This window comes from Artemia franciscana, chromosome 5 (genome assembly GCF_032884065.1).
Source record: "Artemia franciscana chromosome 5, ASM3288406v1, whole genome shotgun sequence".
NCBI lineage: Eukaryota > Metazoa > Arthropoda > Branchiopoda > Anostraca > Artemiidae > Artemia > Artemia franciscana.
The window spans coordinates 29,511,252-29,535,123 of record NC_088867.1 but is presented as its reverse complement, the minus strand read 5'-3'; the positions used below and the strand labels follow the sequence as shown (position 1 = coordinate 29,535,123).

General features: G+C 34.9%; 1 protein-coding gene across 1 annotated transcript in view; it reads left to right on the top strand.

Moving 5' to 3' along the window:
* The window catches only part of LOC136027232 (serine/threonine-protein kinase mTOR-like), a 126,805-nt gene that overhangs the window by 80,742 nt on the left and 22,191 nt on the right, over positions 1 to 23,872 (top strand). Inside the window, exons 17-20 of the mRNA XM_065704289.1 lie at positions 5,258 to 5,400; positions 8,245 to 8,385; positions 13,953 to 14,158; positions 21,645 to 21,792. Coding sequence (XP_065560361.1) covers positions 5,258 to 5,400; positions 8,245 to 8,385; positions 13,953 to 14,158; positions 21,645 to 21,792 — 638 coding nt within the window. The remainder of the gene's footprint in view (positions 1 to 5,257; positions 5,401 to 8,244; positions 8,386 to 13,952; positions 14,159 to 21,644; positions 21,793 to 23,872) is intronic.

The following is a 23,872-nucleotide window of genomic DNA, read 5'->3' as shown; positions in this document are numbered from 1 at the left end:
TTTGTCTCATTTTTACTGCTTTATTTATTTACTTATTTGTGTAAATTTCATGGTCTGTATTATCAGTGCAAATTTATTCTTCGAAATTAGTGGAAGAATAATAAGGACGCGAATTTAAAGTGAATTTAATTTACTCAAAGTTGTTATCTTCCCGCCTGCTCCTTTGTAGTATCGTTGAAATGATGGAAGATGATTAAAGAAATGAGTTCAAGTGATTAAAGAAAGTTCAAAAACGGAATTTGAAGCCAAGTGTTTCAATACTAGTAAATGCCTGAGTAGTTTTTTTAGGATGTAAACTTACCAGTTATTAAGAAATAATTTACCAGTATCTAGCCTACGTTTGTGGCCCTCTTTTGCTTGAATTTAGTTCAGGATTTTTTTTTTTTTTTTGCATTAATGACGGCTTTGCGGGATCTATGCCAAAATAGTCTTTTGTTGTTATATTTGCTGGGTGAAAGTTAAGCTCGCTCCGTTTTGTTTTTTGCTAATTATTTTCTTCTCGTTCTTCGTTTTTTGTTGTACGTTTATGGATAGTCAGTATGCTCAAAACGTGTTTACAGACATAAGAGTTTTATTTTTGTCAAACTCATTCGTTATCCCTAACTGATTTCCTGGAGATAACTATTAAACAAGTTTGATCGAACAATTTTTGATTTACCAAATCATGTAATCCTGATCTGCAAAACCATGCAACCTGGATTAGCAATCCCTGAATTACGTTTAAAGTTTCTTGTTTGAACGTTTTTTTTCTTTCAGCTTAATTTTACTGAGTTCGTTTATAGACGCCTGCTCTAGTGAGATCTAGTTATGGTTTTGCTATCATAGAATCAAAGAGACATCTTCCCTTTCCACTTACTTTTACTTATATAATAAATCATGGAAATCAGGAAAAATGTACTCTGCCATTTGAACCGAATTAATAAATCACGTTTACTTTTATTCCGATAAGATGTGGGTCAACATTTTGTTAACGAGATTTTTATAAACTAAGATAGATACGGCAATTAGTTACCGGGAAGATATGGAATATAATTGTAATTTACAGCTTTGGACGAATAGTGGGAGATAAACAGCTAGTCATTTAAAGGGCAATAAAAGGACGCTCCAAGATCATAAAATAATTTTTCTCTTTTGAAAAATCTACATTCTATGTTTTATACATTATCTTACAAAAAAATCTTTTCTAGTGGGTGGTAATTGAAAAATGGGGATTAATTTCGTTGTTAAATGTAAAGTATTACGTTGATATTCCCAGAGATAGAGTTGTCTCAATTTTGTTGTCTCAATCTTGGCTGGTCTTCCCTATTTCCTATGAAGTAAACATGTATCTGCAAATATAACCAGTGGGGCACCCCCCCTCTCAAAAGCGCAATAATTCATTCCTTGATAACGTGTGAGATACGTCCTTTGGTTTTTGGCATGATGGTCTAAAACTTCTTCACAGAGAAAGGCTATAATGATTGCAGAAAGCAGAACGTGCGGTATTTTTGTCAAATTACTGTTTTACAGGAATATTTTATTTTATTTATTACATTTTTATTTATTATATAAATATATATTATATTATTATTTATTTATTACATTGAAAACCTTACATTTTTTATATATTATTTATATTATATTATTATTTTTATTCTATTTATACTATTATTTATTATATTATATTATTTATTATATTATTTGGAATTATAAATGTTTCACAAGAATTAAAAAAAACAAAAAAAACTGAACAGTGACGTTAAAGCTATCACGAGAAGAAGTTTAGTTATATGATGCGTCAAATTTTAAAGTGAAAAGACATTACTATGTATAAATAGATAAAACCTGATACGAAAACAAATTGAAATGGATAACCAAGTCAAAATTACCAGCAGAAAAATACGATGAATGAACAAATAGAACCTGAAGCAAACGTAAACTGAAATAAAAAAAAAGCCAAAACCTAAATGAACACAAATTAACCATGAATTAAGAGTACGGCTTTTGCTTTCTAAAGACTAAGTGCTGTTTATCATTAAAATAGAGTCAACACAATAGACCTACCGTTCAACAGATTGACGGAACAGACTAATAAAAACAGATTGATTATCTGTTTATATAATAATATATTATATAATACCTGGAACAGTATTATATAAAAAATATATTTGCCGGAAGCTGGTATATGTGTATATAAACTTGTACATATAAAACTGAAAATTGTCCTGTGTCGTCGTGTCATCCTGAGTAAAAATATATTGACCAAACGTTTGATACATCTTCATCAATATTTATCTTATCTTAAAAAAAACTCTCTTGAGAAAGACGGAAAATTAGCTGGTGAATCATTTATTGATTCGCCACTTCAAAACGTTTCTTCAGAAAATTAGACAAATCGCTTCAGAATTATAGTTTATAAATTTTAATTTGTTTATTTTATTTTTCACCCACACGATACATAAAGTAAATATGGTGGAGTAAGAATAAATATAAAAAAAAAACACAAAGAGAAAAACAAATACACACGCAAAGTCAACAAAAAAACGGATAAGGCGGTGGTGTGGGGATAGGCGCGCAGAAGCTGTACTGGAGAGTTTTCTGTGAAGAATCTCCAACTTTAAAGTTATATCAGGAACTGAAAATTTTCTAATAAGAGTCCGGTTTTTTGTCCAAGGTGGAAGATACAAAAGAAATTTGCAAAATTTTAAACAATTTATCCGAATTCTTTTTAAATTACCATTATTAAGAAGTGGGAAAAGACCTGAAGCATAAAGGACAGAATGATCACAAAAAGTAGAATAGAGTTTGGCCAGCGCACGTCTAATGAAATGGAAATTCGAATGAAATGGAATTAAAATGAAAAAAGTGGTAAAGTAACGTCCGTATAAAATAGTAAAACTAAATTAAAAGTTAAAAACGTGTTTATTCTAAGAATTCGTTTTTTGTTCCCTTAAGACTTTGTTAGTATTTTGATCTCTTTTTTGTGTTATGGTCAATGAAAAGTACGCCCTTCAAAAGAAATATGATAACAAAATGCGTAATTGAAACCCAATGTCTTAACCCAAAATTGGATGAGACAGTCCTGAGATATACTTGAAATTTTGTAGGAGGGATCTTAAAGTCAAGAAGACATTCCCAGTAACTACTGAAGATGCCGCTGAACTGACAGTTCAAGTACTAATAGACTTTAAAGTAACAAGAGACCACCATCATGCTTTTAAAAGCTGAAAACCTTTCGACGGAATTCACCTTCATATCGAGGAATTGTAATTATCGGGGTGTCGTAACTATTGAGGCATTAGTCTGGTCCCTGCAGGTAGCAAATTACTTAGTAATATGATACTTTTTAGACTGAGAGATGCTTTACACAAAGTTTTAAGGGAAGAACAATGCGGTTTTAAAAAAGGTAGAGGATGTGTCGACCAAGTTTTCACTTAGGTTAATAATTGAGAAGTGCCTTCGTTGTCAAACACCTTTGGTCCTCAGTTTTATAGATTATGAGCAAGCGTTCGATTCTGTTGATAGAAGAGCTTTAGCAAAGTTCTTATCCTTATTATTAAGACTTAGATTATGCTGATGAATTAAGCGTATTAGATGAAAGTGTGACAAAAATGAATGAATTTTTAGAGGTTTTGCGAGTTCAGAGTGCTAGAATAGGTTTAAAAATTAATATTAAGAAGACTAAGTCACTAAGGCTAGGAATAAGTGAAGGTGAAAAGGTGACGTTGGGTAACGAAAAGATTGATAAGGTTGGCAGCTTCACTTACCTTGGTAGTATTATTAGTAAAGATGGTGGGAGCAGTGAAGATGTTAAAAGTAGAATAGCCACGGCTCAGGGGGTCTTTTCTCAGTTAAAAAAAGTTTGGAAGAATAGGAAGACAGATCTGCAAACCAAGATTAGAATATTGGAATCTACCGTGGTGACAGTGGACAAATATGGCTCTGAAGTATGGGCACTCCGAAAAGCGGATGAAAATTTACTAGATTTTTCCAGAGAAATTGCCTACGGATTGTTCTGGGTACCCGGCTGACTGACCGTATTCCAAACAGTAGGCTGTACAAAAAACGAGGTTCAATCCTGCTTTCTAGGGCTATAATGAAAGAAAGGCTGAGATGGCTAGGCCAAGTTCTGCGGATGAAGGATTACAGATTGCCGAAGATTGTCCTTTTTGGCCAACCGTCTAAGGCTAAACGGAAAGCAGGTCGTCCTAGTCTGGGGTGGAAGGATGTCATAATAAAGATTTAAAGGAAATGGGAACTTCCTGGGAGGGTGTAAAGAAGGCATTGAATCGATTGGGTTGGAGGTGGAGCCTGCGTAGCTGTGTTGGGCTCAGGCGGCTTGGTGCTGCGGTGAGTTATTAGTAGAAGTAGTCGAGGAATTACAAACGTTTGAACCTTTGAAGTCGGCAAGCGCCTTGACTAAATTGAGTCAGTAGTCGTTAAACTTTTTGCACAAATTCTCCTTGACTGTATCTGTGTGCTTCCTACTGCTTCCATTTACTTCTATGTGTAAGATAGATGAGACACTGAAATATTTACGGCCTCTGAAAATCCCGTGCTAGCAGTAGCTTTGAACATACACATCGGACACTCTTTAATGATTAGGGGTGAAATCTGAATTTGGGAAAAGCTAGGGGTGAGAAGAGGGGTAGATTGTGGGTAAACGGGATTACCTTTAGCCCTAAATTACTACCACTGAAAATCCTTTCATACTTTCATATAAGAAGGGTGCTACCTGCCGACTTGCATGTTACAGAAAAGCTTGCATTGGGGTAGGAGTAACTGTGGCTTGAACTGGATTTTTTCCAGTTCATGCTTAGCTATGTTTCTCACCGCGTCACTGAGATTCTACACTTTAGACTTGATTGTTTTTACCTCGAGTCGAGCTTAGCTAATTTTTGCACCGAGTTAGGATTTCGCGCGTTTTGATGCCGTAAGGGGCTGTGCTACGTGTATACCTTGAGATTAATGGTACGAGAAGGGTGGGGAGTGGGTCCTGGTTGTCCTCTGTTCTTTACACAAAAAACTGGGGTGAAAATGATGCATAAGGGATATATATCTCTAGACTTAGTTAATCCTAGACTGCTGCTTTGCTGCTGAAAGGAGAATAGGACTAAAAAGCGTACATTTTTTATATTTAAGCTTTGTTGCGTAATTTCCGTAGGAATAGGGGTTTATATCGCAGAAGCCCACTTCCCCCATAGTTTAGTGCCTTGCTGTATGTTATGTTGATTGATATGTGGATTACTTTCGAATCATGATGCATTAATTTCTGTAGGTAGTAATGGTAGAGACTATATGTATTTACTAAAAGGACACGAAGATTTAAGGCAAGACGAAAGAGTGATGCAGTTATTTGGTCTCGTCAATACCTTGCTGAGGTTCCATCCAGAGTCTTTCAGAAGGAACCTGACAATTCAGGTATTTGAATGTTGATTGTGTCCTACTTATTTGTTTTGTTTTTAATTTCTTTGATATAAGAATAAAAAAGCCTTTGTGAAATTTCAACGGAACCCTCATGCAACTGAACTTTCGTTTAACTGAACGCCGTGCAACTGAATCCTCCTGCACCTCAATCCCTGTCTAACTGAACACTCGCGCGACGCAATCACGTGCCCCCGTGCAACTCAACCACCGTTTAACCTAATCCCATTCAATTAAACTCCCGTTTAATTGATCCACCATTCAACTCAAACTCTGTACAACTGAATCCTTGTGTAAATCAACCCCGTTTAACTGAACCTCAACTCGTGTAAGTGAACCCCCATTCAACTTAACCCTCATTCAACATGATATCCGTGCGACTTAACCCTATTCAACTTAACCCCCGTATAATTCAACCCTTGCGTTACTCAACCCTCGTGCAATTTTACCCTGGTGTAACTCAGTCCTCTGGCAATTGAGTCCCCGTTTAACCTTACCCTGTTTGACTCAACACCTGTTCACATCAACCTAATTTAGCTCATCCCTCCTCAAATCAACAGTATAACTAGAAATTGTAATTCAGCTCTTTTTTTCAGAAGTGATAAAAAGCTGACTTGAATGAAATGCTCTTTATGTATTTGTTAATTATTATTGAAGTTTTTTTTTTATTTTATGCTGCTTCACAGCGAAACTTTATCCCTCCTCCTCTCTAAACAACAACAGTTCATCCTTCTGTTTTACATATTTGAAAATTAGTGAAACTTTCCCTGCCCTGGTCCCAGAAACACTTGAATATCATAGTTACAGTAATAGCTGCGATCTAGTACAGAGAAAATAACGGCCCATAGTAGCCAAAACCTTGAAAAGATGTTGAAAAAAACAGTGTCTTAGGAAAAACTTACCGTTAGTGCTTATCCAGGAATGGTAGCTATTGTTTAGATTCATCTTAATAGGTAAAGTTTATTACAAAACGATTTTATAGGAATTTTAAAAAGAGCTGGAAACGCTGATAAATCTCTTTTTTTCTGTTTCATTTCTCTAGCTTTTTATGGTTTCGTCGTGACAATACCATCATAAAATGTCTTAGGGTCCCAAAATACGATTTTAGTGTCATTTCTAGAGTTTAAAGGCTTGAAACCACAAAAGGTCTACCACTAAAATCTCTATGATCGAAGACCTTTCAGCTGGTGTTTAAAATCTCCCTCTTGAAAGCACCCCTTCTCATTACCTTCAGCAAGTGGAAAAAAATACTTTTGGAAAAACTACCAAATGAAAAAAAAAAAAAAATTATTCAAATACAATGTTGATTTGTTAATGACATATGTTATTTATTTTCATATTGACGCTAAAATTAATTACGAAACAGATTTTTGGGAATACCGAAAAAGTGCTTGATACCCGGACGGCCCTTCTTTTTCTTTCTTTGAACAAGGGCTCAGTTAAATGGGGCTGGGTTGCACGGGGATTGAGTTAAACGGCCGTTCAGTTAAACAGGGGTTCGGCTGCACGAGGGTTCATTTACATGGGTTCCATATATGGATATCGTTCACACGCACACCCTATCGAGTCAATAAGAAAGGTTCTATATATTTGTAAAAACTAGAGACTAAGTTTTAGTGGCATGTCAGGCCTCCATGATGTGTCCTGTGCCGAAAAATCTAAAAATTTGTACACCTGAAAACTTAAAAGAAATGATTTGTTGCAATGAAAAACTTTTGGGTTGAAAACAGGAGCAGATATCAAGATAGTGTATCTTACTATGTTTCTTCCAGTGCTTCTGGAAGTATTTTGTTAGATTAACTTAAAGTATTGTTTTTATTATATGTATTCATGTATTTATTTTTATGCACCAGGGGACCGTTTGCTGTGAGGTGTAAATTCATCTCATAAGGGTACTGTTTTATCGATTTTCTTTATAATATTAAACTATATGACATAATTCTCGATTATGCCATTTTTGTTTATTCTTGCCCTCGAGTACTAGCTTATTGTCATCTCGTTTCTGTTTTCGTTTCAACTTTATAAAAATGAAGAACTTGTGAAATAATAATTAATGTTGTTAAGTGTTAAAAGTCAAGTTTTCGAACTATGCAAGGTCGTATCCGGTGAAAGTGATTTAAGTTTTCCTACCATCATTACTAGTATCCCATCGCAGATGATTAGCCGATATCTCATTTAAGTGCACGTTTTCTCCAACCTCCTTTTTGAGGGGGGGGGTCTCAAACAAAAGTACCCAGCGCCCTAAAGCATGACTTACTTTTCTTAAAAAAATATTTTTGGAGGGTTCAAAATTGTTCATTGTCCAAAACAATTTGTAAACAGTAACCTCAGGGAATTCATATTAATCTGCTTGTAAACCGCTTTATCCTACGGGCTGTTTCCTAGGCTCACACAAAACACGCACGGATGCGTCTTTATTAATCTTTGATCACAGCGTCATTTTATTACTGAATCCACTTTATTTCATGAATTTGCACATTCCTCTCTTTCAAATGAATTTTATACCTTGATGCAGGGACGTACGGGGGGAGGGGGCTGGGAGATCTTCTGAAGAAATCCACGGAAATAAGCGAAACTCAATGAGGGAAAGGGAAAATGGTGAAATTTGCTGAATTGGACAACAGTTCACTTTGGAAAATTTAGTTCTAATGTAACTTTGAAAATTGAAACACATTTGAATTCATTTGGCTATTGAATAAACAAAATTACTTTTTTGACATAGGGCTTCTTCTTGCCAAAAATCCTGCTTAATAGTATCATACAATATTAATACCTTACTCATTCTTCAGTTTTGTTGTTTCAAGAGAATAAACTAGGGCTGTTTCTTTTTTTTTCATTTAGAGATATGCTGTAATTCCTTTATCTACAAACAGTGGTCTTATTGGATGGGTTCCTCATTGCGATACTTTACACGCGCTAATCAGAGACTATAGGGAAAAGAAGAAGATTCTGTTGAACATTGAACATCGAATAATGCTGAGAGTAAGTTTTCCTTTTTTGTATCTCTTCTCCTCTCATAATTCTCGCAGAGATTCCACTTGACCTCGCTCCGCTCGTCTAGTAGCATACTTATCAGATCTCTTCGTGTTATTTCTTACTTCCTTGTAGAGTTCTAAATCTGACATTTTATAATGATCTGAACTTGCGCCAATATTCATTTTTTCTGGCAGTTCTTGAATATTTGAGTTTTAGTTAATTTTTAAGCCTTTTGTTCTTTGGTTGGCTCTTGAGGACGTAATTGTTTTTATATGACTTATTTTCATGGAGTCTTTGTACTTGTGTCAGAATTCGTCTTTTTTTCCACAAGAGAAGGGACAAAATAAAGAAACAATTTGAAATTTAATAAGTACTAAAATTGGAAAATTAAGAAATATGTTGAATTTGAATGAAAGTTCTAGTTGTAAAATTTATAAAGGTAAAATCTTATTAATATCGGCTTATAAAATTTATAAAATCGGATTATAAAATTTAAAAAATCAGTTTATCCTATAATTTTAGGGCCGCTTTCTTCGTAAAGACGGTGCTTACACAGGAACCTTGAGGATATTTTCAATGGAGAAATCATACGCAAAACAGCCAATATTTTAAGACTTGTGTTTAAAAACTAAGCTCAATGAATTTTTTTCATAAATGTTAGCCAAATTAATGTCACGACCATATGTGTGAATGACATACCCTAATAATAACTGAGGTGTTTTTAAAGATCAACTGCCAATTGTCTTCAATATTAAAATAAAAAGACTAAATATTACATCCGAATCGGGAAACGGCATTAAATAAAATGCTTAATGACAATGTTAACCGGAAGATAGGAATATGCTACTGCTTTTACTGAAAGTATTGTCTATGAGCAAATACTCTTAGTTTCTTTTCTGTTCTTGTAGCTCTGTAAGGTAGGAAATTAAAATTGAATTTCTTTCCTCAAGTTGTAATTTTTCAAGGCTTGTGAACAATTTTAAGACTAGTGTGCTTCATCATCTTTTATCTTTTCACAGAAAAACGGATATATTTTTGAGCTTCGTATGTATAGCCGATGTTTTTTTTTCCAAACAGACAAGACGCCTGATTCTAAGAAATAGTTGAAAGTAAAAAATAAATAAATGGATTTGAATTGTAAATTTGCTTGTTTCTTTTATTGTTGCTTGATCTGTACTTGATTTTAAAATTTATTTATTATTATTATTCGTGCGTAGTTCCGTAAAGATCGAACGCCTCTGTTGCTTTTATAGTTAATTTAGTTGTTCTATTTCTTGTGTATTTCCTTCACCCCCTGATTCTCTTCTTTTTAAATTATACACAGAAAGAATCAGGACAAAAAAAAGAGAGAGAGAAAAAAAGAAGAAAAAACAAGGATGAATCCTTTTTGAGTTTACGCGCGTTTGTTTGAAAGAATGTAATGAAAAATATCAGGTAAAAAACTTGAAAATTCGAGGTATATTCACTATGTTCTTACAAGAAATGACATAGAATTGAGTAATTGCTTTGACAAACTGACAATACAATCGTTCCTCAGTATTTTAGTTTTTAATATCTCACGGTCGGTAGTTGATGGTCATTGATCTAGTATATATATATATATATATATATATATATATATATATATATATATATATATATATATATATATATATATATATATATATATATATATCTTAAGTTCTGACCAAGTTTAATGTATTGCCTTTCGACTGCTTTTGCTATGAGGAAGCCCTTGTATTACATTAATGCTTTGAGCCTTAGCCTCACTGAAATCCCGAGAAATTTTTATGGTCCTTTCTATAATTTCTTGCATTTTCAATTTAATTCACTATTTTTGCCCCCTGCGTTCCCCGACCAAAATTTTGTGTACATGTCCCGGGAGCGTATCCAAGGGGAGGGCTCCTGGAATTAGTCCCCGAAAAATTCCCCCGATTCGTAAATTACGGGTAAAAAGACTACTTCTCCTAAAAAAAAAAAACTGCAAAATATTTCTCAGCCTCGTATAGTGGTCTTAAAAATACGAAAAAAAAAACTTAAGCCCTCTTCCCCCCTGGATAAAAAGCCTGGATACGGCATCGGCATAATTGCGGCAGAAGCATATATATATATAGTCAGATCACGTTCTCTGAGTATTTTGCTTATCAAAAATGATTTTTTTTTATAACATTCTAGAGAGACAAGGATGAGCGTTAGTTAAGTTCAGGTAAATATTGAGTTAAAAAACGTGTAATGTGTCTACTATTGGATATATGAAATAAATCTGATGTAAGATTTTTTCAATGCAAATAACGCTACTTGGTGCATTCTATGATATGACGAAGCATCAAGACAATACCTTGTACACTTGATTCACACCATCCTAAGTGAACTAGAGAAACCAAATGTTTGGCTAAACCTGGTTTTAGTCGATTTCCAAAAAGTGTTTGACTTAGTTGACCACAATATCCTAATCCGTTTACTACAGGATAACTTTGAAATTAACCCACTATTAGTAAATATTGTTATATCGTTCCTTTCAAACAGATCACAAGTTGTAAAGTACAAAAATACTTACTCTAACCCCCTCCCTAGGTACTGTGGAATATCTCAAGGAACCTTATTGGGACCACTCTTATTTCTTATCATGATTAACGAAATTGGCAAGGAATTCCCCCAAAGATAGAAATATGTGGATGACTTGTCGATCCTTGAGTGATGTCATAGGAATATTAAAAGTGACCCCGTTGAAATCCTAATCCAATGTTCGGATGAATCTAAGAATTTAAATATTACAGTAAATCCCACTAAATCACAGATAATGACGATCAACTTCTTGAAATCTACTCCTGTATTTTGCGACCTGTATCCAACGCGAAATGCTAGTGAAACATGTTAAGCTCCTTGGTGTCACAATTTCTAATGATTTTAAGTGGGACACACATGTTTCTAACATTGTTAAACATGCAAATGTTTCACTATCCATGTTTAAGCCGCTAAACATATTTAATTGTCCTAAGATACATTCCCTCCGTGTTTACTTATCGTTTATCAGGCCGTTATTGGAATATGCATGTTCAGTCTGGCATTCGCAATTTGCAAATGAACTTAGTGACAAAATCGAGTCGATCCAAAAGCGTTCGCTCAGGATCATTTACAAAAAAGGCAAAATTCCATACTCCTTCCTCCTTAAAGCTGCACGCATTACCACCTTAAAATAAAGGAGGGAAAAAATTTGCCTGCTCTTCGCTAAATCAGTCATTTCCAATCCCCGTACTGAGGACTTACTCCCTGATTTTCACAATCCCATTAGACTCCGCTTCCCCCGGTCAGCGGCCTTAGCAATCCCAACTTACTCTCCGATCCATGCTGTTACAGAGAGGTTTCGTAAAAGTTTTATCCCCTTTATTCTGGAACACCTCAATAATAATAATTCGTGATTATGTACTTGCCAAATTCCCCTTTTCCTCTATTGCCGTTTTTATTTTTGATGTACTGTAATGTTTTTGTAATTTAATTGTCAAGTTTACTGATTTGCCCTTTATCTTTGATGATTTTGCCTTTTTAATTCCTTTTTAATTTTAAGTGTTTGACTTAATGTACTGATTTGAAATTTTTTTTTTCTTAACTTTTACTGACATATAAAGCGAATTTGGCTCTATAGAGCTTGTGATAGTCTTTTGAAAATAAATATTATCTTATCTTATTTTTAAAGCTTGCATTTGTTAACCTTATGCCTCGTCTGCCCTCATACAAAATCAATTACCCTCGGGTTTTATTGTACAGGCGTAAGGAGTACAACGGAACACAAACAAAACTAAAAATAACTATCTCCTTTACTGACAGTTTTTGGCACATAGTCAGTTTACGGTTCTCCTCCCGACTTGTCAGCTCGTGCATAGGGTATATTGGTTTAGATTGTACCATGAAACCTTGTATAATAGGAAAATAACATGAATGTTAATTTCACGAAATAACTTGCACCAGAATATAAGTTTATATTCTCGTTATTTGGAAACGGCAATTCTGAAGCTAAGATAGTAATATGACTTGTAGAACCAATTAAAGTAAGAAAATATTCTGAAAGTGGCAGTTGACTTCTGCTGAAGTTCGTATTCAAGGGCTTTCCCACAAACTTACTTGAGCCTGTTGAGGCTACCTTGTATAGATTACGACTACCTGCATTTGCAGATTGCTAGTAAGTCAAAATGAAAATTTTTTGTTATGCTACCCTCAACTGAGTAAAGATTGTTAGGGGAAATGTACATTTTCCTGAAGTGAGAATCAACATATGCTGACGGACGTTACAATGATCAAGGCCTGTAAATCTAGAGCCCATTTTCTTTATCAAACCCTTCCGATGGCACTCGGTAATATTCGCTTTTCTACGACAATCTTTGTGAAGAGAATGACATATCATAATCTTACATAAGGGTATGAGCTATGAAACAGAAGAATAGCTTTTGCAAAAGAGCTCAATCGCTCCCCCTCGAAAGGTGACAGTGTTATAAACACTTTTCGAATAACAATTCACTATCCGTCTGTCATTGAGAGCTCAGTTCTTATCGAGAAGTACTAGTGTGTTTGTTGCTGGCTTTTCGAGATCTTCTGGACTATGCAACATTATGAGAAGCGATATAGATCTAATATTTACATTAAGCTTTAGTTTTTTTTGCGCTAACATTGTCCATGCTTGTTCTGTCAGCTTGGCACAACATATCGGTGAAAAGGCTGAGTGTGTTCCCAACTTTCTGGAAAAGAGGTGAAGCACCAGCAGCATTGCAAATAGCACTTCTTACAGTCAAATTCAAAGCATGAAACATGTCTAAAAGTCTTTGTCGATTTAAATTGTAGGATCTGTTACAGTTCGCGCCTTATTTGCCCCATAATCGGTTGCCACACCTCTCCTTGATTTCCTACTCTTTGATAATTTGTATAACAATTAGTGATAGTTGGGATTGTGTGACCATCTTTATTTTTGTAGTTGTAAGTACTTGGTTGCCTAGGTAGCCTTTCTATTCGGTATAATGGGTCGTGACACCTATAAAGCCGTCAGTTTAACGGGAAATCCGTAGGTCCATTTTGAAGAATTAAAAAATTAAGGGAGGTACGTTGTTTCTTTGGATAGTTGACGGGTAAAACCTGTTTTATGTAGTTTGCCTTTTGAAATGAGACACAGCTTAGGTGTTCTGTGAACTTGGGGAGCTCGAAGTTAGACCTGATGAAAAAAAATTATTTTCAAGTTCAGAAAATCGGTATTCTGTGAAGTCAATTCTCGGTTTTATGTGTTTTATTCTAAATTGCCAAATTTAATCTAAATTTGCTAGATTTTTAATCTGCAATTTATTTTAGGTGATCCAAGAATCTGGATTCACTTAAAATGGTAACGACATCAGCAATTTAAAGATTTTAAAAATAATTTAGGCGACTAGTTTCTGATCATGCATTTATTCCTAAAATGACCTGAAATTTACTAAAATGAGCGTAATTTGTTGATATTGCTCTTTTTCAAGTTTAGAAAATGTGTCAGCTGGATATTATTTTAGTGAATACTTTAGATTCCAATTGAATAATATAGTTGAAATCTCTTATAGATGGCCCCAGACTATGACCATTTAACATTAATGCAGAAAGTAGAAGTATTTGAGCATGCCCTGGAGCACACACAAGGGGATGACCTGTCTAAACTACTGTGGCTAAAATCTCCATCTTCTGAGGTTTGGTTTGACCGCAGAACGAATTATACGCGCTCACTTGCTGTCATGTCTATGGTTGGGTATATTTTGGGACTTGGTGATAGGTAAGTCACTCAAAAGTTTAATGTAAGATAATAACTCTAGAATTATTCCTGGTTGAATTATTTTCGTTGTTTTTAATTTTTTCCGTTCGTACCTATCATTCCTATCAAAAAATGCTTTTTACAAATATTTGGCTGATCTAAACGCAGTGTTAAAAAGGCTCTCGACTCTAGTCCATACATCATCCATCTTTAAGAATGCTACAAAGTCAAGGCAATTGTGTTGATTTAGCAATGAGCGATGAGTTTTCACATGTTTTTTTCCCTTGACCTGAACATAGTAAACAGATTGTCGTGGAAAGACGGAGATACCAGATTCCGAGTTTTAGCCCCCCAATTACCCATGCAACTCCATGTACCTCCACAGTTTCTTTGCTCCATATGCCGTCGTAGTTAAATGTCTAAATTTCATTCTTAATCAGAAAAGTCTCAAACATTTGCCTCTGAAGGCAATGTAATCCGTGTAGCCCCAACGACAAGAGCGCAAAATTATAAAACTAGCCCGTATGAAACATGTGATTTTATAGATACATTTTAAGAGAAAAGTGGATGTACACAAATCATTGAAATCAGAGTGTCATAAGTATTTTCAATAATTGTATTTTTAGTAATTGCATTCAATGATTGTATGGTTCTTGGTAAGGTCGTTGGGCCCTTACCCCCTTCAAGTCCCCCGCTGTCCGTTTTGCACACATAGACATGTTGCGTCTTTCGACTCCCGATCACTTGAGGATTATTTAAAAAAAAGTTCTAAATGATTAAACGTCAATCATTAGAAATTCTTAAGATCGAGGTCTGACTATCCTAAAACAAAACACATTTATTCTCAAATAGGTTAGTACCTTAGCAGGTAAGAATTTCTAAGCTTGCTCACTGTACATCTGAATTTATATACTTATGTAATCAACACTTCGGGTGTGCTTTTGGATGCTAACCTTTCTTATAAGCCTCTTCTCTCCTATCTTCTGGGAAATTTTAATCGCCAGGTGGCTCTCCTCCACGTGGTTTAAACCTTTCTTCCCACTGAGGTAATGGTCTCACTCTATTATGCGTTTTTCAGTTCACAACTTTCTTATTGTTGTTCTGTTTGGGGTGTGGCATGTTCTTGTCTACTAACTCCTATAAGACGCCTTCCGAATAAAGCTTTGTTCGGCCTCCCCCAAGGTACCCCTCTGTTGATTTGCACAATCATACTGGTATTAAAGAAATTGGATTCCCTGGTAAAAAAGAAATGTCTCCTCCTAGCTTATAAATTTTTACCAGCTTTTTTTTTTATAATTTCCTCCTATCTACACAAGCCTGTGTATTTTTTTTTAAAAAAGCTTCTTCTTCGAATCTGTCCCTTTCCCTTCGTAAGTCTGATCTATCCATCGAACTTCCACTGTTTCGAATCGCCTTTTCCCAGCGTTCCTCAGTTTATCTAGCTACTAAGCTATGGAATTCTCTTCCCTCTGATATATCATGTGAGAAGGCTTTTCTTATTTTATTTAAATCTGCTTGTAGGTTTTTCAAACTGGAGCAAAAATTCTGTATTTTGATCTTTGTCCGTATTTTTTATTTTTGTTCATAAGTTTTGCCACTTTTCTCTTATGGATCGATGCAGTGATCTGTTTTATATTAGGTGTTGTTTTCCCTCATTTGTAATGTTGCTGTAGTGATTAATCCTCCTACAAGCTCAGCTTTTGGGGCTGCAATATACGCCGTATAAGTTTTCTCTTTAGTTTTACTCTTTTTTTCTTTGTTGTTTATCGTTGTATTAGAGTTAGATTTTACAGTATTAAATAAACGAAATAATATGAATGAAATTGGTAAATAAGTGTCCAAATGTTACACAAATGGTGAACAGGTCATACATTGTTGAAATGAGAGACAGGGGAGGGCTTTCAACGCATATGATTAGAGGTCTCCTAGTAGGATCCTTAGGTCCGTGTCATCTAGTCCACACTTTTCAAAAATGATGTGTACGTTACACCAAAGCACGTATTTAAGGATTTCTAGCTTGTTGGCTACAGATTTGCACTAAGGAAAAACAAATTTAGCACATATTTCACAAATAAAGCCTAACAAATTTACATATTTCTATTTCCAACAAACTTGTATTTGTAGATTTTCGACTTTTTGTATTACGAATCTGAGGTTAATATTACATTGCTGGAGTCCAAAACTAAAGAATGGCTCGTGCACTTTCGACAAATGGTGTCAAATTTTCATCAAATTGAAGATTACCATGACTGCTACCACTACGACATAGCCACCACTACTACGTCTATCATCGCTATACTGACCCTTTTCAATGAGACTGCTCTTACTACGACTGTTCTTACCAGGATTGTTCCTACCACGACTTCTCAGATGTTCGTTTCATCTGCAGCCACTGCTCCCACTACGGCTACAATAGCGTTTCTGCTATACATTACCATTAGCGCCTATTGATAAATTTGCTATTACCACTGCTATTAATATATCAACAAAACTATGCCAGCAAAAAACCAAAGACAAATAAATTTAAAATAATTTCTTTCATGAAAAATAATGAGGGAACTTAAAGCCTACAACGAGTCGAAATAAGCTTGTAAGATGTTGAATCTAACACAAGCAGGAATTACTATGATTGAAGAAATCATACCTGAAAGGTATGATTAAAATCGAAATGAGCAGTGACTCCCGACTTAAAACGAACACAGATGAGTGTGGCGTTGAAGCCCTCAAGCGTCCCGTGAAGGCTAATTTATCGTATATTTTGAACTGCTTTTCAATTTTTTCGATATTATTATATTTCTGATAATATATTTAGTTGCATGAATGTAATGTGCGATAAGTGGTCATTAATCTTTCCTTCCTTTGAAGTCCATTCCTTTGCAATGTATAAAAATTTATTGGTTAAATAAAAATTTCAATTTAAGCTTTTTAACTAGGTTTCAGCAAAGCACAAATTGTACTCTAGCCTTCTGGGGGTCTCGAGAGCAGGCAACATCACACTTACTTGCAGCAACATGAGGCATTTATCACTCTTTTGTTTCATTATTTTAAAAGGATCATCATTTTGTCCTTGTTTTTTCTTTTTCAATCCGTTCATTTCAAATATATTGAATAATCAGTTGGCTAAAGGCAACTTTCAAATTCAGCAGCGTGCTATTTTTTCAGTAAGAGACATTTGACACTCATCCCTTTGGGTCGTTAACTACTACTACTATTATCCCCCGCAGCACCAAGCCGCCTGAGGCCAACATAGCTACGCACGCTCCTCCTCCATCCTAATCTCTTCAAAACCTTCCTCTTTACACACTCCCAGGAAGTTCCCATTTCCCTTAAATCTTTCTCTACGACATCTCCCACCCCAACCTCGGACGACCTGCTTTCCGTTAGCCTTAGACCATTGGCCGAAAAGGACAATTTTTAACAACATGTCATCTGTCATCCGCTGGGGGTGTCCTAGTCATCTCAACCTTTCTATCTCAACCTCATAGCCCCAGAAAGCGGAATGAAACCACACTTCTTAACATTAATTTTCGAATCTATTTTAGCACTGTGAACTCGCAAAACTTCTAAAAAGTCATTCATTTTGCTCACAGTTTCATGTAGGATGCTTAAGTCATCAGCATAATTTAAGCCCAGAAAAGTTTTTCTTCCCAATTGGATTCCGTATTCTTCCATTGCCTTTCCTGTGCTCCTTAGGACAAAATCCATCAAAATGATCCGTATAAATGGGGATAGAACAAGATCCTGCTTAACTCAACCAGCTACTAACCTCATTTCCTACTTTAACCCTAGCAGTGTTATTCTCGTATGTAACACTTATCACTTTAATGTATTTGTCTCCTATACCTTACAAGGATAAGACCTTCGGTAAAGCTCTTGTATCAGCTGAATCGAACGCTTTCTCATAATTTGTATAGTTGATGACCAAAGTTGTTTGATAACTCAGGCACTTCTCAATTATTAACCTAAGAGTGATAATTTGGTCGACACATCCTGCTTTGTCTTCAGCATCCCTCAGTCTAAAAAGTATCATCGTAATAGTAATTTGCTTTTTACAGAGACCAGGCTAATGCCTTTATAATTACCACTCTCACTCTTATCATCTTTCTTATATAGGGGTTTGATTAGGGTTTTCCTAAAATCGCTAAGTACTTCTTTTTTTCATAAATTATATACTTAACCTTCTGTAACATATTTCTAACCTCATAGCCACCATAGTTAAGAAACTCATTTACCACACTATCAGCACCTGAGACATTATTATTTTTTAATCCTTTTAGTACCGTCGGTAACGGAACACTTGTTTGCTGTATTTTTTTGTTCGTTTTTAGTTTGGCTGGCTACATTGCTCGTTTTCTACTGTGCCGTCTTAGGTCTCGCTTCACATTTAAAGAGAATTCAGCTCGTTTTGGTTTGATGTCTCCTTGCTTTAAGTCTTCAATTCGTTTTTGCCTTTCAATCTCAGACGCTTTACTATGTTAATGAAACTCACCAAAGGAAATTATCCAGAGAAAAATCATTCATATATCATTCCTCTCTAAGCTGATAATCACAAGTTATTAGGAAAGTCTACTCACATTGCATATAAAGATAAATTCTTAGCATTAGAACGTCCAAAAGACATGGTTAACACTTCACAGGGTCTCATGTTATAAGTCCTTGACTAATCCTTCAATTTCCAAGCTAACAGCTTTTTCATAATCTGGAAACTGATTTATCATCTTCTATTACAAAGACGATCTGTCAGTTGTTTATTCCCTCGTCTCTTCAACTAATTAATACTATTTCTGGTTTTCTCTCTTTGGCATGCAGAACCTTTCCAACTTTCCCCTTGTTTTTCTTTGAAAAGCTCCTCTTATTCAGAAAATGTTGTATTCCATTATAGAGCCGAAATTAAAGGAATGAGGTTGTATTATACGGGCAGACAATCTTTTTTTTTTTTAAAAAGAATATTCTTATGGAAAATAGATTCAGTAATAAGCAAGTGTAATTTTTCATTATTTAAATATAGAAATAAGGAACGTATAGTATAAATTGCGTTAATTTGGTCGAAAGTTTGGTTGTGTTTGGCTTATAGTTTTTATTAATCCACTGCAATAGAGTACGCTACTACTGCTAACTTGGAGCAGCGCCAAGGCACCTGAGGTGGACCTCCTCCTCCATCCTACCTGGCTATATATATATATATATATATATATATATATATATATATATATATATATATATACATATATATATATATATATATATATATATATATATATATATATATATATATATATATATATATATATATATATATATATATATATATATATATATATATATATATATATATATACTAGCTGTTGGGGTGGCGCTTCGCGCCACCCCAACACCTAGTTGGTGGGGGCGCTTCGCGCCCCCCCCAAGCCCCCCCGCGCGCGTAAGTCGTTACGCGCCATTGTAGTTGTCTCCCTATGTCCAACCTGTGAATATATATATATATATATATATATATATATATATATATATATATATATATATATATATATATATATATATATATATATATATATATATATATGTTTTTAACTACGTAAAACTTGCGAATATACAACATTCTTTGCTGTCCAATTGTCTGTGCATATAAATAGATTGTCAGGTTTACCGACTCTTGAACATGCAACATATAATGGTCCATGGGAAAACAATCCGTATTCAGATCTATACCTCATGATTCTAATGATTGCTCTTGAGCTTTGTTGATGGTGATTGCTAATCGACGATTCCCTGTGTCGCCGTCGTCATTTATATATCCCCCTGTGCCTCCCGGCGTCCCCGTTGTATTTGTGTCCCTGTGTCCCCGGTGTCCCGGTCATCATTTGTGTCCCGGTGTCCCGGTCTGTATATACATTCGTTTTTGAATTGGTCTTTTTTTTTAGGTTTTAGTTTTTTACCTTTTTTTTAGTTTTTTTAGTTATACCTCATGATTCTAATGATTGCCTTTGAGCTTTGTTGATGGTGATTGCTAATCGAACATTCCCTGTGTCCCCGTCGTCATTTATATATCCCCCTGTGCCCCCCGGCGTCCCCGTTGTAGTTGTGTCCCTGTGTCCCGGTCGTCATTTATATTCCCTGTGTCCCGGTCGTCATTTCCCCTTTTTTTCTTTTTTTTTTTTTTTTTGGTTTTTACTTTTTTTTAGTTTTTTTTCTTTTTTCTTTTTATTTTTTTTTTCTTTTTATTTTTTTTTGTTTTGTTTTTCTCCTTCATTTTTCATTTTTTTCCTTTTTTTTATTTTGTTTCTTTTTTAGTTTTTTTTATTAGTTTTTAGTTTTTTTTTTCTTTTTAGTTTTTTTGTAGTTTTTACCTTTTTTTTAGTTTTTTTTAGCTTTTTTTTACTTATGTCCTGGTCGTCATTTATACTCCCTGTGTCCCGGTCGTCATTTGTGTCCCGGTGCTTTGTTGATGGTGATTGCTAATCGAACATTCCTTGTGTCCCGGTCGCTTTCTCTTTGAGTGTCCCGCGTCATTTATATTCCCTATGTGCCGGTGTCCCGGTCGTCATTTGTGTCCCGATGTCCCGGTCTGTAATTTCGTCAGTCGAAAACATGACGTCAGTCAACACAGAAACATTACGTCACCTGATCCACAGACAGACAGACAGACAACTTATTTTTATATATATAGATATATATGTATGTATGTATATTCTCGAGATGGCCTGGGAATATCCCCTGGGAAGTCACATCCTCTATTTTAAGCTGATAAACTGACGAATTTAGGGGGGAAATTATTTATTAGTGCAGAAACGGTCTGGTCCTGGGTATGCTTAGATCAACCTACCCTAAACATATTGTGGCGAAAGGTGATTTTATTTTAAGTGGCTTGGAAGCCCGTAGATAAAGTATTTCCTTCAAATGTATCATTTTCTGTTGCTGTGCATGTGGGTTTAATAGTTCTGTGTGTGGGAGTGTGTCCGTACTTTGAAGAAGAAATTTTATCTACGGGCTTCCAAACTGATTAAAATAAAATCGCCTTTTGCCATAATATATTTAGGAGAAGTTGATCTAAGAATCCCTAGTAGGAGGTCATTTTTGCACTAATAAATGCATTTCCTCTTGAATTTCCTAGTTGGCTGCACTCGTGTCATTGGAGCATGTTCCAAGGCTATCCCCCAACATCTCTGGGCTACTTCTAACATTTTCGAAACAGGTCTCTAAAGATATTTAAAAGTTAAAAGTGTTCATCTACTTCAAAAATAGTCACTGATGCTATTAATAATTACTTAAAAAATGAATTGAACAATTTTTCCGGATGGACGCCATTTCAAAATGAAATAGAGTTGGAGCAGATGCTGATGTGGGTTGCATTTTTCTTTTGAAGAAATAAATGTAATGATTATAATTAAGAAAAAGTCAACTCGAATTTATTTCAAAGTCTATCAATTAATTCATATCCAATGATCTAAATGGCGTCTAAAAGAAAAGGAAGCCTCTTGTATCTCTTCTTCAGTTTGTAATATTGTAGGCATCCGTCAAATCTGATGTTGGATCGAATGAGTGGAAAAATACTACATATTGACTTTGGAGATTGTTTTGAAGTAGCAATGACGCGAGACAAATTTCCAGAAAAAATTCCATTCCGGCTAACAAGAATGCTCATAAATGCTATGGAGGTAAGACTCTCTTTTAATGTTAGTAACGTTATATTTGATTAGCACTTTGAGTTCTTATATATGGTATTTATCAGGCAATATACCTGTACAGATATGTTCGAACTTGATAAGAGTAAGGCCATAATGTCATTTACTCTTTACTGAAAATCTATTTGTCGCTCGAATGGAAAATTTTGGTTTACCAATTGATGTTTTTATGCCTCTGAAAAGTAGAGATTTAAAAGAAAGAAAACAATGAGGGAAGTAAGATTTTTTTCTAAATTAACTTTCATAAATGCTTTTATACGGAACTTCTTTTTTCTGGAAAGTTGATTGGCTTTTTAATGTATTTGTTTTTATTGGTTTTCATTAAAACGCAAGTGACACTCTAGCCATCATGGACGTTTGCAGAGGTGTTTAAGTGTGACTTTTTTATATTCATTGCATATGCCGATATATTGCTTCGATTATTATTAATCGATATTTTTAAAACTCTCTTAGCTAACGAAATTACTGTGTACGTAAGGATGGATGTAAAAGGATGAGAACTTCGCGACAAGATAATTTAAATTGAGATTTAATTTCTATTAAGTGTGAATACGGTAGTTTGAGAAGTATTTCCGTTTAAAAAAAATATGTAATGAAGAAAAAAATCCAAATAAATATGTATTTTTAGTATATTTTAAATTAATTTTTAAGTTTTTGGGTTGGGGAGGGGGGGGGGCTGTGCTTATTTGTGGTAAGTTTATTCGTTTTAAGTATGATTTCTTATTTAATCATAGTTTTTTTTTAATGCGATATCCTAGATAACCTTGTTTATGGAGGTTTTGAGTTTCCAGTTTGTGATTTACATGCTGATATAAAATTGTGTTGTTTTTTTTTTTTACGAATTTCTGCTAGGTTTTTAATCAGCATGCTGCATTTTGTTTATCCATATTTCAATGTTAGCCTCTGATCTTTAATCAAATGCCTCAGAAATCTTAGGAGAAGAACTGCGATGGAAATCGGAAACCATCTGCTGATATACTGTGTTTTGTTTTAGAATGCTCATATTTCAGTTTTAGCCACAATGTTGCATTGTTGCTACAATTTACATTTCCCTTCAGCTTCAAGCTGCCTGAGGTCAATACAGTTGTGCAAGCTCCTCCTCCACCTCAATTTATTCAAAGCTTTTTTCTTACCCCCTTAGGTGAAGTTCTAATTTCCTTTAGGTTCTTTCTAATTGCCTCTTCCGCCTTTTTCGGGGACGACCTCCTTTTCATTTGGCCCCAGATTGATGGCCAAAAAGCACAATCTATGTCATCCTTCATCCGTAAGACTTGTTTCTAGTCATCCTAACTTTTCTTTGATTATAGCCCTAGAAAGTGGGATTGAGCCAAATCTATCTTAGAACTTAGTGTGTGATATTCAGTCAGTCAAACCAATGCGCGAAACTATCCTTAGACAGTTCCTCTGGAAACCATTTAACAAATCACCACAGTGTTTCCACTTAATTATCACGATTCCAAAAGAGGCGCAACATGGATATGTTCATTAATTGGGGGACGAGACGGTGTGGGGGCTTGGACCCTCGGACCCTGAATTTGGGTGGCTACTTTCGCTCTCTAAAAGACAATAACTGCTTGAAAGATGTTAGACATTCCTAAACAAAGCGCATAATTTGGGTCACTAGCTTCCCTGTACTGTACGAATCATGTGTGCAAATCGTCACTGTCACGCCTGAAGATCTTAGTTAATATTCATACTTCAGAAATAATTACCGTTTGCAAAACTGGTCTCGAAGGTAAATGATAAGGAGGATCATGGTATAAATTATTCTGCTGACTCTCCGTTCGATTGCAGCCTAGCGAACGGTTTTTGACAGTTATATCAGAACCGTGAAAATGACACGGACGAAATATAGGTTTGACAACGATGAAAGGTTCTTGACTCATCAACCTTCTAATCAAACTGATATCTTGAAATTTTAGTCCAACTGGGGAGCAGCAAGTGTGTTAAAAGGGCTGTTCGTAACTTTAAACGAGCAACTGTGGATGTATTTATGTAAGAAAAAAAAAAATGGCTCCATATTTTTTATTATTATTTTTTTTTTTTTTTAATT